The sequence below is a fragment of the Phragmites australis genome, chromosome 3 (assembly GCF_958298935.1).
Source record: "Phragmites australis chromosome 3, lpPhrAust1.1, whole genome shotgun sequence".
Lineage (NCBI taxonomy): Eukaryota > Viridiplantae > Streptophyta > Magnoliopsida > Poales > Poaceae > Phragmites > Phragmites australis.
In genome coordinates, this window is record NC_084923.1 from 49,611,286 (window position 1) to 49,626,253 (window position 14,968).

A 14,968-nucleotide genomic window follows, 5' to 3' on the forward strand; every position below is an offset into this window, starting at 1 on the left:
TAGCTATTGGGTCAGAGGATTTTGAACGTACAGCTTTTTTTTAAGATGAGTTGTATAACGTTTTGCATTGGAATTAGGGAGTGGCTAGCTGTCTGTTGACAGATTTAGATTGGTCAAATCTTTGTAAGCTATCCGATGAGCCTCGAACGGTTTAGATTCACATCTCTCACCTCTTTAACTACTCCGCTCGGCTCGATCTCATCCACTCTGCCCACCTCCTTCCTCCCGAGGGCCAGCTCGACCTCATCCACTCCCGAGCACCGGCGACACCATCGCCCCTCCCTCCTCCTGAGCGCTGGCTCGCCCACCTCCACCGCCCCTTCCTCCTCCACTGCACCTCTCTTCCTGGCACCCCTCCTCCCTGCGCTCCCCTGCCGTGACTCCTCTCGATCTTACCAGCCGTCGATGAACTCGCTCTTGCCTTGCCCTCGTACTGTGTCTCTGGTGGTCCCTTGCCTTCGCCGTTCGCTCCCTTGCTAACCCCTCTCGTTTTGATGCCCCCACCGCCGGCCCTCACCATAGGAAGTACTCCACCGTCGTGGTGGGTGATGCCCCTACCACCTCACCGTCCCACCCACTGCCGGGGCATCGGGCCTCCCTCTAAGCCAACAGCTTTCGAAAACCCGAATCCTAATCCTGAAAACCCTCAACTCTAAACCAATGACAACCACTTTGGCGATAAGGATGGGCACGAATCTCCATGCAAATCGTAAGGTACAGAATTCGACCGATTTCCCCCCTCTTTTTTATCGACAAACAAATAGCAATTTCGTTGAAATTAATGGCTGCTGGTTTTATAAGTCACACTTAGGCCTCAAACCATAATCACATGCCTGTCTCAGATTAGGCCAGCTGAACAGAATTTTTGAAGGGGTCAATTAGCAGTGAAAGCCCAACCCAAACCTGCAAACCGTAGTGCTACCCAAATTGTGAAGGCCCCCCTACAAGTTTTTCTCCTTCATCCCGCGTCAACTTGTGTGCGAAAACCACCCCAGAAACTATCAAAATGCCGCGTCGCCCCTCCGGCTTAGCCCTCACCCCCCGCCTCCCCTCGCGGCGGCGCTTCCTCCCGTCCCGGCTCGATACCCCGGCCCAAAGACACTGTCCCACCTCCGGGCTCCTGCCACGCCGAGGCAATCGACATTGTTCTCTCGCAGCCTTTCTCTTGTTGGTAAGCAACCCTAGCTTGCTTGATCACTGGATTGATTCCATCGCGCTAATTCCGCCTGCGGTTGTGCTATAGATTAGTAGGAGCGAAGCATGATGGAGGTGGGCTCGAATCCGGGGGAGGAGGACTTGGCCTTCATGGGCACCCAGGACGACGACGACGAGGCGGGGGACATCTCGCCGAGCTTCAAGGAGCTCGCGGCCATCGTGGAGGCCGCTGCGGCGGCAGTAACGCCGTACGGGGACGACCGGACGCCGCGGGACGGGCTGGTGTTCAAGTCCTACGAGGAGGTGCTCAACTTCTACAAGCGCTACGCCCTGCGCACGGGCTTCGGCGTCTGCGTCAAGAAGTCCTCCTTCACCAAGGCCGGCCTCTGCCGCCGCCTCGTGCTCGTCTGCAACAAGTGGGGGAACGGCAAGGAGGATGCCTGCTACCAGGCAAGGCCGACGGCCAAGACCAACTGCCAGGCCACCATCGTCGCCAGGCTCTGGGGGGATGGCCTGCTGCATCTCACAGACGTGAACCTCGAGCACAACCACGTGCTGAACCCGTCCGCGGCGCGGTTTCTGCGGTGTTACAAGACTCAGCCTAGTGGGATGAGTAAAGATCTCGTAGTCAGGGCTGCCAGAGGGGAATGCTCGGGTTCCGGTGACATCGATGTCCCAGTGTTTGATGACTGGGGGCGGCTGAAGATCGGGGAAGTGGATGTCGTGGCCATCAACGGTTTCTTCGCCGAGATGCAGGCAAAGCTGCCAAATTCCTTCTATGTCATGGATTTTTATGTGGAGGGCCATCTAAGGAGTGTTCTGTGGGCTGATTCGAGATCCAGGACAGCGTATCAGTACTTTAGCGATGCTATTTGGGTCGACACAACGTGCTTAAGAAACAAGTTTAATGTCCCACTTGTTTCATTTCTGGGTGTGAACCATCATGGTCAGCTTGTACTGTTAGGCTGTGGCTTGCTGTCGGATGAGAGTACAGAGAGCTTCTTATGGCTGTTCAAGTCGTGGTTAACTTGTATCAAGGGAAGACCTCCAAATGCCATAGTTACTGATGAATGCGTGGCGATAAAATCCACGGTTCGAGAAGTGTTTCCGAAGGCACGTCATAGAATAAGTGATTGGCATGTAGTAAGAAGTATTTCAGAAAAATTAGGAGAGTTGCCAGAATATGAAGCAATGAGAACCGAATTGGAGACTGTAATATATGATTCTTTGAAAGATGATGAGTTTGAGGCAAGGTGGAAGAACTGGATTGATAGGTTTGGTCTTCAGGATAATGAATGGATCATCTTTCTGTATGAGAATCGACACTTGTGGGCCCCTGCCTTCCTTAAGGACGCCTTCTGGGCTGGGTTGTGTACTGTTGACCAGCATGAGAGTCCAAGTGTATTTTTTGAGGATTCAATCAGCCCAGATACCACATTGGTGTCGTTCCTTGCCAGCTACATGATTCTTTTGGAGAACAAATACAAAATGGAGCAACAAGATGATTTTGAGTCATTAAATAGCAGCAGGGTCCTGATATCAAAGTTCCCAATGGAAGAACAGTTATCCAAATTGTACACCTGGAATATGTTTATAAAATTCCAGGATGAGCTAAAGGCAAGCATGCATTGTCAAGTTCAGCTGGATGGATCGACATCTTCGTTTTTAGTTATTGATTTGGCTGAAGCAGGCAGTGAAACTCTGAATAAAAAATACGAGGTTGTTCACTGTATGGCGACCAACAGGATGAAGTGTAATTGTGCTCTATTTCAGTTTAGTGGCATCATTTGTCGGCATGCATTATCTGTGCTCAAATGGCAGCAAGTATATGATATCCTCCCTTGTTATGCACTTAGCAGGTGGCGGAGTGACTTTAAGCAGTTGCACTCCCTGGATATTCCATCAAAAGATTTGGCAACAAGTAATCATATTGAACGTTATGATTATATTTCTTTGCAGTGCCTTCGTCTTGTTGAGGTTGGAATGGCATCAGATGAGAAGTATCAGCGTGCAATAAGACTCCTACGCGGCATGAAAGAAACCCTCCTTGATGATAATCTGTGCCGTGAATTGGAGCAGAAACTTACACCATCTGAATGTGCAATTGTAAATGGTGACAACCACGCACGGCCTGGTTCATCTGAGGGGGGACCAGCAAAAAAACGCCGAGGCCGTCCTCCTAAAAAGAGTAAAGAGATAAGCATGGATTCCATGGTAAATCAGTATGGTGATAAGGTGTCTACTTGCTTCTATATATGAACTCCTTGCATCATTTTGTTGTCGATGCTAACCAAGTTTTATTTGTCGTACCACAGGACTCCTTACTAGTATCAACTGATGTAAGTCAGAAGGGTGCTTTTCATTCTTCTTCGACTGCCTCAAACCTTGGTACTCATGTCAGGACACATGGAGTTGTTGATCTCATGGTAATCACTTATCAATATTTGGTTTTTAATCTTTTATTATACACGGGATTCTTGACAGTATAGTTACTTTTAACTGTGTACCTTCCAGGAAGAAGTTAATCCAAATGAACTATCATTTGATAGCCGGTATGGGGTGCAATCTGGCCATCCACACCACTTTGGTAACCAGCTGCACGCAGGAATCACTTTGCAGGTTTATTCTTTGCAATGCCGCACTGACATTTCCATTTACAATTTTGTTCGAATAATATGTGCAACAAAGGAAAAGACTTAATTAGTTTCACCAAATTGGACAGTTTGGCCAACCTACATCAGCAGCCGAGCACTCTAGGTTCCAGTGGATGTATCCTAACATATTTACGGTGAATGCACTTTGCAGTTTCTCTAGTACTTTTTGGAGGGACTCTGAGAGAAGCCATTAAACTTAAGTAATAGGCATATATACTGATGTATTGTAACTAATGCAGGACGATCAAGTGCCTTATGGCAGACGAACATCATAGCAATTGGAGGCAGGGTCAAGGGGTTGCCATTTCAGGTTTCTTTCTCTTCAGAATTTTTCCTGTGTAGTAGCATGTGCTATATGCCATATTCAAATGCTAAGTTATGCTTGTCTTGCAAGTTAATGTGTTAGTCTTTGCCTCTTTATAGAAGGCCTCTTGTGAGTGTCTGGAAACTTTGTTGGTACTTTGAAAATTTTGAATTTTACATGTGAACCCTGTAGACCAACCTTGATCATTTTGGCTTTGGTTGGAGGAATGTTCAATGGGGGCCACACATCCAGCATGAGATATCTGCTTAACAAAGCCATTGGCATATATTTGGTATCTATAAAAGGGAAAATTTGTGTGTTTAATAATTAGGAAAGATTCTTCTTGGCACATGGAAACAGCATTCATTTTGAGCTATGCTTCCAGATAATGTGTCCATTTTCTAATGGTTTTGTTTCGTGTTTTATGTCTTGCATAAAATGCGCAGGAAGTCGGGTCGACAATCCTTTGTCCGGGGCGCCTAAAAATTCAGGCGTGTACACAAAGGCAGGCCAGGCCAAATGGAGTTGCCCTCGGGATGCAGTAGATTCATCTTACACAAGAGGGTTGGAAACACATGCTGTGACGTTCTGCTCAGGTGGTTTCTTTTGTAGGAACGTAGTGTCGCTCATCTTACCGCAACTAACATGTGTATATATATCATCTTGAAAGAAGTCATCACTTTTTCCTTGTTCGAAAAAAAAGAAATCGTCACTTTTGCCTTTGTTATCTTCCAAAGAGTGCTGGTGGGGCTCATTTCGCCTATCTTGCACTGTTTGGAAGACAAAAATGGCTGTGTGATTGAATGGCTTTTCTGTAACCTGGTCTTGTCCCTGTGATAGGTGACGGCCAAAATTATGATAATCAGTTTCTCGTGGTAGAAGGAAAGCACCAACATGAATGGGAAGGAAAAAAAAGGGCACTACTTACATCTACACGGAAGCTGTTCATACAAATCTAGACGTGCCGGCGGTGTCGCAGCCTTTTTTTTTTTTTACTCTTCACCACTAAATACAGCTGTAGTATCTGAACATGAACACGTGTACTCACCCCACATGCACCTAATGCACGTACATGATAGTTCTACAACTACACGCAGCTTGAAGAAAGCGTCCATCTGGAGATCACCGGGATCCATCGAGAATCCTGTAGACGACGAGCAAATCGTAGTCCCTTCTATAACGTCACGCCGGAGGAGTTGAAAAAATCTGAAATAAATTAGAACCTCGGTGCGTCACCTAGGTATCGAGCTCGGGTGGGTTCGGCACACTACCCGAGCCTTACCATCGCGGTGTCGCAACCTGCAAGACCAGGTAAGCAGCTATTTCTGATATGGGCCGGGCCGAGCTGGATCGGGCCGGATGTGCCTTCAAACAGGTCCGATGGCCTCAAAACGGGCTCGTTAGGTTGGGCCCAAGCCCATGGCGCAGCCCAATGCCTCCCCCACACTGGAAGCTTATCCTTTCTTCTTCCGCTCCGCTTGGTCCCTGCCATGGGAAATGGCCGCGCTCCACGCCAAGCTCCCACCCACTCCTCGACTCCTCCTCGCGCCACCGAGCCATGGACCGCTAGACGTCGTTGTCGACTGCAAACGGCTGGACAGACTCATGAAGTCCGGGAGGCTGGGAGATGCTCTCGACCTGTTCGATCGAATGCCTCGCACGAACGCCGTCGCCTGGACCTCGGCCATCTCCGGGTGCACGCGGAACGGGCGCCCCGACGCCGCCGCGGCGGTGTTCGCCGACATGCTGGAGTCTGGCGTGCAACGCGGCGCTGGCGGCGTGCGCGGGCGCGGGCGCGCTCGGGCTCGGCGAGCAGGTGCACTCCTTCGCCGTGCGGGCGGGGTTCTCCGGGGACGCGTGGATCGGGAGCTGCCTGATCGAGCTGTACTCGAGATGGGGTTCGTTGTCGGCGGCTGAAGTTGTCTTTAGACAAATGGAGTCGCCGGACATTGTGGGGTACACTTCGATCATCTCGGCGCTCTGCCGTAACGGCGAGTTTGGAGAGGCCGTGGAGGCGCTCTATCAGATGATGAGGCAGGGGCTGCAGCCGAATGAGCACACGCTGACAAGCATGCTGGCAGCATGCCCTCGTGTTCTTGGTGAGCAGATACATGGGTACATGATCGAGGCAATGGATTTGCAAAGTGTCTATGCATCGACTGCACTGATCAATTTCTATTCAAGAAACGGTGAATTTGATCTGGTGAAGATGGTGTTTGAAAACCTCGACTGCAAGAACGTGGTATCCTGGTGTTCCATGATGCAGCTGTACATCAGAGATGGAATGTTGGAAGACGCATTGCGAGTGTTTAGTTGTACGATTTCAGAGGGTGTCGAGCCAAATGAGTTTGCATTCTCAGTTGCCCTAGGGGCTTGTGGTTCCATTGTTCTGGGACATCAAATTTACTGTTCAGCCATCAAGTGCAACTTAATGACAGATATTCGAGTATCAAATGCATTACTCTCTATGTACGGTAGAACTGGTCTTGTAGAAGAACTGGAGGCTGTGCTCAACAAGACTGAAAATCCTGATCTTGTTAGCTGGACAGCTGCTATTTCGGCATACTTCCAAAATGGTTTCGGTGAGAAGGCTGTAGAATTGCTTTCTCAGATGCATTCAAAGGGTTTCACACCGAATGACTATGCCTTCTCTAGCAGTCTGAGTTCTTGTGCAAACCTGGCATTGCTGGATCAAGGAAGGCAGTTTCATTGCCTGGCACTGAAACCGGGGTGTGACTCCAAATTTTTTACTGGGAATGCACTGATCAACATGTATTCCAAGTGCGGCCAAATTGAATCCGCAAAGCTTGCATTTGATGCCATGCATCTCCGTGATGTCACATCTTGGAACTCGCTGATTCATGGTTTTGCACAGCATGGGGATGCAAATTTGGCACTAAAGGCATTCAGTGAGATGTGTTCCAGGGGTTACAAGCCAGATTATTCAACATTTCTGGGAGTCTTGGTAGGGTGCAATCATGCAGGTTTAGTAACGGAAGGGGAGATGTTCTTCAGACTAATGATCAATCAATATGGTATCACGCCGACTCCTCCTCACTATGCATGCATGATCGACATGCTGGGTCGAAATGGCAGATTCGATGCGGCACTGTGAATGATTGAGATGATGCCATTCGAGGCTGATGTCTTGATATGGAAAGCGCTGTTAGCATCATACAAGCTGCTCAGGAATCTGGACATTGGAAAGCTCGCAACAGATAAGCTCTTGGTGCTTTCAGAACAGGACTCTGCGAGCTACGTGCTGATGTCGAACATCTACGCGATGCATGCAGAATGGCAGGATGCTGGGAGGGTGTGGAGGAGGATGGACGAAGTGGGGGTGAAGAAGGATGCCGGGTGGAGCTGGATTGAGGTCAAGAACGAGGTCCATGCCTTTGTTGCAAGGGACATGTCTCATCCAGACTCGGCGTCCGTCTATCAGATGCTTGGGGAGCTTGTTGATGTGATGCAGAGTACAGATTTTCATATGCAGGTTTAGATGTGAAAGATATACAAATAACTTGTACAGTAGAACATTGTATATGATAGTAATGTTTTTGTTTTTGGTTGCAAGCTAACATGTAGCCTTGACTCTTTAGAAGATCTCTAACATTCTTATGAAGGAATTTTTCGAAACTTATGCAGCATGGCAGATTGCAGATCTCGCAACAGCTATCATATGTACACTATCAGTGTCTCGAGAGGACTCATTACTTCCATTCATTAGCTTGAACCTTGTAACGCTAATCAAGAGTTGTGATGCCCGAAAGGTTCTGTTGGTTTACCCTGTCATGATCAGAATCATTTTTTTTTGGCGTAAATCATCTTGTGGTGTGCGTTGAAGGGTTCCTCTGGTGAAGTTGGTATCTGGAGTGTTGCTGTTCTGCGTCCTTTTCCGTATAATCAATCATGCGTCTGAGACATGGAATAGAGTATGAGCAGTGCTGAAAATCGATCAATATTTTGCCATTGCCTGTTACGTTCATGACTTTCAAACAAGCGCATCCAGAAATTGGAGTTAGATGCCATACGGGTATGAACAATAGGTGCTTAAGAAAAGTGAGTGTTAAAGATCCTACATAAAAGATATAATTTCTAATATAAACATGTGTTTAAACATGATTATTTATCTTAATAGCACTAATATAAACAATAGTATTTAAGACCATCTCTAACCGTGTTCTATTCATTTCTTTCCCTTCCTGATCCCCTTTCTCATTCTCATTCCCTTTATTTCTTCTCATTTCTAACAGCTACCTTTCGAGAGAAATTACGAAAGAAAAGAAGAGAGAATCTTATTTTAAAAGGAATGATCCTGAGAATTCCTTTGTGATGGAAACTGTAAAGAGAAACCCGTTAGAGTATTGAAGGGAACGAAAATCCCGTCGTGAAAAAATTCTAGACACTGAAAGAAAACCGTTGGAGATGGTACATGTGATAATACAATTGGGAATAAAAAACCCCGTTTTTTCAGAAGTACATCATTTAAGCACCCCACTGTATATGATCTAAGAATCTCCGTAAGGATGCAATCAACAAAGAATGTTTTTCTTTCCAGAGTGGCTGTTCGGGCGCACACACAAGTAACGCACGACGCTCCTAGAGCTGCCCCGTCTCACAGATTCTGACATCGCAAAACTGGGACTACTCAGACATGTCATGCACATCACTATTGGGGTCGTCATTGGGAAGTAGCCACGCGAAAAAGCCCTTGCACGTGTCTCCTCTCAACCTCTGGGATGAGTACTCGATGAGCATGTGCCACAACTCGCCAACTGTCCATCCATGACGTAGTATCCACTGGATCACCTGTCACACACATGAAGATATAAGGGGAAAAAAAGGAGGTGAAGTCAGTCTAACAGAACAGGATTACGGTTAACTTTATTTGGTACAGACAACGGATGAATCATGCCACCTCCATCTAGCAGGATACACCATCAGATCCATTTTTATCGTGCAAGCTACTTTGTTAAGCTTCTAAGGATAAGTCAAACCCCATCGCTTAGTTAAAAAAAAAAGGAATCAGATCCCATCGCTTGGTTAAATGAAAAAGGAATCGGAGTATCGGACCCCATTGGCGGTCCGTCCAAAGAGAGGTTCCATTGGACGGCTCTGAATGAGGAGATCTACACCCTACTAGTGTAGACCCCAAAAGAAAAGAAGAAAATAAAGAACAATCAACCATTTCTGTAGGAGATGACTTGCAAACTTACACCAACTTTAGAAGTAGTACAGCTAAATGTAACTTTCTAATATTGCAGGGTAAGCGTAAGTTGTGTGAAGGATGCATAGTACCTCACTTAATCTTTCCAGAGATGCAGCCTCAAAAGTGTAATAATTAACAAAAGGTCGGAGTGCCTGCACAGATAAAGTCATACAAATTTACTGGTCCAATAATGTCTGATGAATTGATCAGTTACCAACCCTGAAGTTTGATTACATAATAACAAGTCACACATTTTGATTGTACCTGTGATGCAGCAATCCACTGAATCATGCTCTTAATTTCAGGGTTTCCACCAAAAGCACCACAACCCCAGTTTCCAGTTGAAACCCCTATATATTCACCGGAACTGATACTTGGAGAGTTATCCTTGGTAACAGAATCCTGAACAGTGTTTTGAAAGTGAAAACATAATCAGCGCACATATAACTATCATACTGCTGAATTTTTTATGCCATGTATATATCGTAAATTCCAGTTTATCATGTTAGGCCCAGAAAAGCTTATCATAAATTACAAGGAGTGATCGGATAAACAACCTGGAAAAGCTTCGCATAGAGCTGATGTTTCGATTGATCAGAAAACCCACAGAACGCCTTGTTCACTTCCCTGAGCAAAGGTGTGTATTATAGGGAAAATTTAGAAAAACTAAAACTTAAAAGATTTTCGTAAGACAGTATGCAAACAGTGACAACTATGAGATACTTCAAAATATAATTAGACATACCTTAGAAGACAACTAGATTCATACTGTAACATAGTTGGGCAGTCCAATGCATCAATTGCCACTATCCTAGTTCTCCGTCTAACCATTGAATCAAAGGGCTTGCTATCTAAATAGTCACCAACAAAGCGGAATGAGGAACCATACCTGTAAGGAGAAGTAAGTGTTGGATTCATGTAAAGATGTCAAATCATATTGACTACAGGAGCAGTTCTTTCTTATTCAACCTATGAACTAATATCAAGCAACAGATGGATAAGGTTTAAACTAACCCCATATACTGTGAGAACCTTTCTGCACCAACAATTTCTATGGCCTCATTATCTTCCATGCAAGCCGTGAAGAGCATGCCCACAATAAGTTCTGGGTTAATCATGAAGCGGATCTCTTCCTGTGACGTAGAAAAGGGACAATGGTAACAAAGGAAAACATAAAAGCACTTGTAACATGTATATAATCTCTTTGACACAAACTGAAGGCATATAAATTCACATCAGAAGGCAACATGAGTAATTTTCTAGTACCATAGAAAATGGTGGATAAATTACAATCCATACACTACAGATGTAGAGATGTGTCTTAAAACTGGTGATAAATGAACAGCATCACATGAATACTGCAAGCTCAAACGGAAGCATTTGCTACATAGTTGAAGATTGAGGAAACTAAAATCTACCAATCAAAAGAAAGAGACCTGCACACAGCCCCTGGAAAGTGCACCTCCTCCCAGATATTTATTTGCGAAGTCAACTTCTAGGGCTTCTTGTTCCTCATCTTCTATAAAACCTGAGGAAAATACCTACTAATGAAAAGAAAACATACAATCAGCAGGTTTCATCTCAACAGTAAACAATTTGAGGCAATTTGATAATCACCACAACACAATTAAACCCCCAGATGTTCCTTATTTTTTCCAGATGAACTCTGATGCCATCATAGGTTGGGCGTGGGCCGAGTATTTTTTTCCCCATTTCTACTAGCCGTCCTTCCAGTTTCGTGCCAATACCAGGAAATAAATTACTTCATCATGCACACCTTAGTGTCAAAATGTAGTTATATCAATACACAATGCATAACATGGCATTTCTCCTAGATGCATAGAGCAGCAAGATGGATCAGACGAACAAATTCCAAAACATTTTCTTCTGAATGGCGTCAAATGTATGCCTGAAAATATGATCTGTAACCGAAATGCATGAGTTTGCAATGCCTCTTACCCGGAATTGGCACAGGGGGGCACTGGATTTCATCCACGCATCAATGTCAGGATAGGCAACGCCATCCGAGACAGATTGGCGAGGAAGAACCTTGCGCTCAAACGAAACGAAACCAGTAGGTGTAGAATCAGTCACCCTCTCGAAATAGTGAACAAGGCATCTCACTTTCTGCTCCTGGCTTTGCCTCGAACGGTGACTCAGAGCCCTGCCGATCGATCAGTGAACAACACATCTATAATCCAGTTCTTCTTCCACTCACTAGCAAAACAACACAAAATGTGAGAGGACATACGAGAACAGGCCGTCGAAATTGATCGTGGGAAGGCATGCCTCGCTCCTATCGGCCGTGGGGAAGAGGCAGAAGAGCGCGCAGGCGAGCAGCGCGGCGACGAGCTCCTGGCTGAGGACCACAACGCCGGCTTCCTGCGACCCCAGGATCCGAAGCCCGGACGCCTCCTTGGCGTAGTGGTCCTCGAGCAGCGCGGGGAGGCGGAGGAGGAGGCGGGCTAGGGAGGGGAGGACGTCGGCGAACCAGCCCCGCGCGTGGGCTCGCGAGAGGAGGTCATCGAAGAAGAGGGCGAGGCCGTCGGAGGCGCGGGGGGACAGCGGGGGCAGAGCGAGGGCGAGGCGGAGGTCGGAGAGCGCGTCGGCGAGGACGTCGCCCGAGGCTACGCGGCTGACGTCGGGGCCGAGCGCGAGGGCCCTCAGCGACTCCTGCGCCGGCGGCGGCCAGAAGAGGGCGCCGCCGCGGAGGACGACGGGGAGGAAGGGCAGCGCCGAGCGCAGGTCGCCGCACGCCGCCAGACCCGAACCCGACGACGGATCCATTGCAGTGCAGACTCCGACTCGGTGGGCTCGGCCGCGTGTCCGTGTGGACTGGTCTGTGAGCTTTGGACGCCACCCGACCCGAGTCGAGTCCACTCCAAACCGACACAGTAACAACCCTCGAGCACACAACAGCGTTGCAGAGTGGAGTGCGGCAATGGCGGAGAGGGAGGGCAGCGTCGCCGTCGGCAACATCATCGGTGGCCGCGACAACCACAGGCTGTGGGACTCGACGCAGAGATGGAACGGAAGGTAGATTCCTCCTCCGTTTTCAGGCACATTAAATTCAAATCCTTCCGCCATCGATCATGCTCCAGCAATATCAGAGCTGCCTCAAGGAGTTTCACCGGCGCAATGGCAATCCGATTCGTCAACCTGCAACTGCTGCTGGGCACAAGCCTGACAACCCCAGCCGGTAGGGAGAGGCAAACGCTGATGACTTGTGCTGCTGTACGTCTAGAAGTCCCTGCTGCTTCCTACCTGATGATACCTATACGCATATGAACATCAACGGATTTTTACTGGGTACCAACTTCGCCTTCTCATAGACGATTAGACCTGCACAATAGCAGATGAACTCCTAGCAATATCGGAAGTATTTCCATCAAACTAAATTATCACTACATGATGCCAACGAGCCGATGGCTCGGTGGTAGCGCTGGGAGTGCCCAGCCTACCCGCCCGGGTATTTCACCATTAGCGACTGGGATTAGCCTTAGGTGTTCGGTGGTACTAAGTGTTCTCACGTATTAGAGATTTTATGACTTCTAATCCCTTCAATTGTATATATAGATATGTACATTGTGTATGCGTGTGGTGTGAATGTGAAGTGTATGTCGTGTTCGTCCTCTTTATACTAAAAAAATAAAAAAAACTTAATAAAAATAAAAGGTAAATAGATGCATTCTCATTTAAACACACATTAGTCTTTTGGCTCATAGTTACTTGGGCAACTATGTTTAATTTTTTTTTTTGATTTTTTTAACCGAATCGAATATCCAAATTTGAGTCAAATTTTGACACCTATATCTCGTATCCAGTAACACCGATTTGGACACAAGGAGAGAACTACAATTCCAAATTAAAGGTGCAGATAGTTCCAAGCCTTAACGGCAACATTACTACAATACGACAAGCAAAACACAGGAGTTGCAAATTATTCAGTCGAGTGGGCTAAGCTCAGCCCTATTTCTGCAAACCACTTGAGCTGAAAATTATTCGGTCATATCTTGGAGCCCATAAAAGTTTCCCTACTCCCGTAATCTTGACCTTTTCTTTCCCACCAAGAACAGATAGCAAAGTCTCCAGTGATTTTCCCTAGTAAACTTTCTTAAGGATGTAGATCTGAGAAGATGTTATCAAAAGCTTACATGTTGATTTTCCTATGCTATGGCTAGTATCTTTTTAAGTTACACTTAAGTGCTGGAATATCTCCAGTAGCCACTAAGCCGAGGGACACAAAAATTCCACTAGGATATACAGATACATGGTTTATTTGGATTATTTTTTTAATAAGATTCGTGCTGAAAATTTAGGTAAAAAAATAATAAGATATGTGAGAAAATCAATAAATAGATAAATATCAGATGAGAAAGATAAATGGTCAAAATAGACTGTGTGTATGTAAAGACATGTGGAATTGCATTTCACTAGTCTAGCTGCATGGCCAGTTATTATTATTTTTCTTTCCTTTGGAGCATGGGTACACCATGTTAGGTTCTTTCATTTTTGTTTGCAGAAACGTGCAAGTTGATACTCCTGTGTGTGTAAAACACGTGAAATAATGAGTGACGCAGGCATGACACCTGCAGATCTTTCTCTCTTTTTTTTCTTTTGCGAGAGAACACCCGCAGATCTGGACCTTCTCGACTGGCGATTGCGCTGCAGCCTGTAAATCGCGCAGGTCGTTACATGTAAATGAATCCCATCATGGCATTGGTTCACCGGTTGGTTCGGCTAATCACGCGGCTTAATGACTCATGATCTTAAACACCCTGGCGAGCCAAAGCAAACCCAACGTATAATGCCGAATCGGTTGGCGCCAACAAACTCCATTAATTCTTTTAAGGATAAAAAAACAGAAAAAAATTAGAACAAGTGCTTCATACTTTCATGGCTTCTTCCTGCTCAAGCGACCGGTTCCACGCGACGCCGGCCCGTGCCAACCACCGCGCCGCGCCGACGACGACTCACGCCGCCGCCACTGGCCGGCATGGATGACGACATGTATGTGTGACGCCTGTACGTGTGTGCCTGCATCTACATAAGTTGTACTGGTGTACAACTTATGGCATGCATGTTAGCTTAAAAATTCTTTATAAAAAGTTATGGCATGCATGTTAGCTTAAAAATTCTTTATAAAAATTCTAATCAATACTTATTACTTTTACGACAAAAGTTTGGCATACCTGCAATATATACAAAGTAACTGATTTATGGATATCCGTAACTATCAAAATATCATCGATATTGGGAAACATTTTATCCAAATGGTTGTGATAATAACAATTCAACCAGGAATATAGACTTATCCAATAAAAAGGGATGAAGTCGTACCTAGAGCATATCTTCTTGCAATCTAACTTATATATGTCATATTAAATTTGTTCCAAGTCGAAGCATTTTTTGCCCTACTTTTACCAATCTAATTGAAAATAAAGCATAGATGATATTCTTTTAGCTTAGCTTGGTTCAGAAATTCCATGCTCTCGGAGTTTTGGACCAAACCAAACCGATTACTTTCACGAGAAATCAATGAACCGGACAGTTTAAAAAAATGAATGTTTTTAAAAACATTAGTAAAATAGATACATTGTTTACCATTATAATAAAATTTCATCTTAAATAAACTTGAGATTTGAT

The 14,968-nt window shown here is 45.9% G+C and overlaps 2 protein-coding genes and 1 pseudogene across 5 annotated transcripts; 2 read left to right on the plus strand and 1 right to left on the minus strand.

Moving 5' to 3' along the window:
* The first annotated feature begins 975 nt into the window (after nucleotides 1–975).
* On the plus strand, nucleotides 976–5,085 carry LOC133913757 (protein FAR1-RELATED SEQUENCE 6-like). Of its 4 annotated transcripts, XR_009909087.1 has the most exons (8): nucleotides 977–1,171; nucleotides 1,244–3,390; nucleotides 3,471–3,581; nucleotides 3,670–3,774; nucleotides 3,878–3,943; nucleotides 4,049–4,119; nucleotides 4,560–4,709; nucleotides 4,954–5,085. XR_009909087.1 is itself a non-coding variant. In XM_062357005.1 (7 exons), exons 2-6 carry the CDS (start codon nucleotides 1,261–1,263, stop codon nucleotides 4,082–4,084), a joined length of 2,427 nt encoding a protein of 808 aa, XP_062212989.1. In that variant the 5' UTR covers nucleotides 976–1,171; nucleotides 1,244–1,260; the 3' UTR covers nucleotides 4,085–4,119; nucleotides 4,560–4,947. The 4 variants fall into 4 exon arrangements, 3 of the variants coding, with proteins under 3 accessions (XP_062212989.1, XP_062212988.1, XP_062212987.1); XM_062357005.1 differs by lacking the exon at nucleotides 4,954–5,085 and having other exon boundaries at nucleotides 976–1,171; nucleotides 1,244–3,369; nucleotides 4,560–4,947; XM_062357004.1 differs by lacking the exon at nucleotides 4,954–5,085 and having other exon boundaries at nucleotides 976–1,171; nucleotides 1,249–3,390; nucleotides 4,560–4,947.
* A 320-nt stretch (nucleotides 5,086–5,405) lies between these two features.
* On the plus strand, nucleotides 5,406–7,751 carry LOC133913758 (pentatricopeptide repeat-containing protein At2g27610-like; annotated as a pseudogene).
* An 871-nt stretch (nucleotides 7,752–8,622) lies between these two features.
* On the minus strand, nucleotides 8,623–12,491 carry LOC133913759 (poly(ADP-ribose) glycohydrolase 1-like). Its single transcript, XM_062357007.1, has 9 exons — nucleotides 11,574–12,491; nucleotides 11,282–11,486; nucleotides 10,759–10,863; nucleotides 10,337–10,455; nucleotides 10,068–10,211; nucleotides 9,880–9,949; nucleotides 9,587–9,724; nucleotides 9,412–9,474; nucleotides 8,623–8,922 (listed from the first exon to the last, which is right to left on the minus strand). Exons 1-9 carry the CDS (start codon nucleotides 12,407–12,409, stop codon nucleotides 8,758–8,760), a joined length of 1,845 nt encoding a protein of 614 aa, XP_062212991.1. The 5' UTR covers nucleotides 12,410–12,491; the 3' UTR covers nucleotides 8,623–8,757.
* Between the last annotated feature and the right edge of the window lie 2,477 nt (nucleotides 12,492–14,968).

Coding starts and splice junctions, on each gene's coding strand:
- LOC133913759 (XM_062357007.1), bottom strand. CDS start 12,409: ATGGCGGAAGGATTTGAATTTAATGTGCCTGAAAACGGAGGAGGAATC. Junction 10,212..10,336: donor AGGTTCTCACAGTATATGGG/GTTAGTTTAAAC, acceptor TTCTCCTTACAG/GTATGGTTCCTCATTCCGCT. Junction 9,950..10,067: donor GAATCTAGTTGTCTTCTAAG/GTATGTCTAATT, acceptor ACCTTTGCTCAG/GGAAGTGAACAAGGCGTTCT.
- LOC133913757 (XM_062357004.1), top strand. CDS start 1,261: ATGATGGAGGTGGGCTCGAATCCGGGGGAGGAGGACTTGGCCTTCATG. Junction 3,391..3,470: donor TAAATCAGTATGGTGATAAG/GTGTCTACTTGC, acceptor GTCGTACCACAG/GACTCCTTACTAGTATCAAC. Junction 3,944..4,048: donor TGTATCCTAACATATTTACG/GTGAATGCACTT, acceptor TAACTAATGCAG/GACGATCAAGTGCCTTATGG.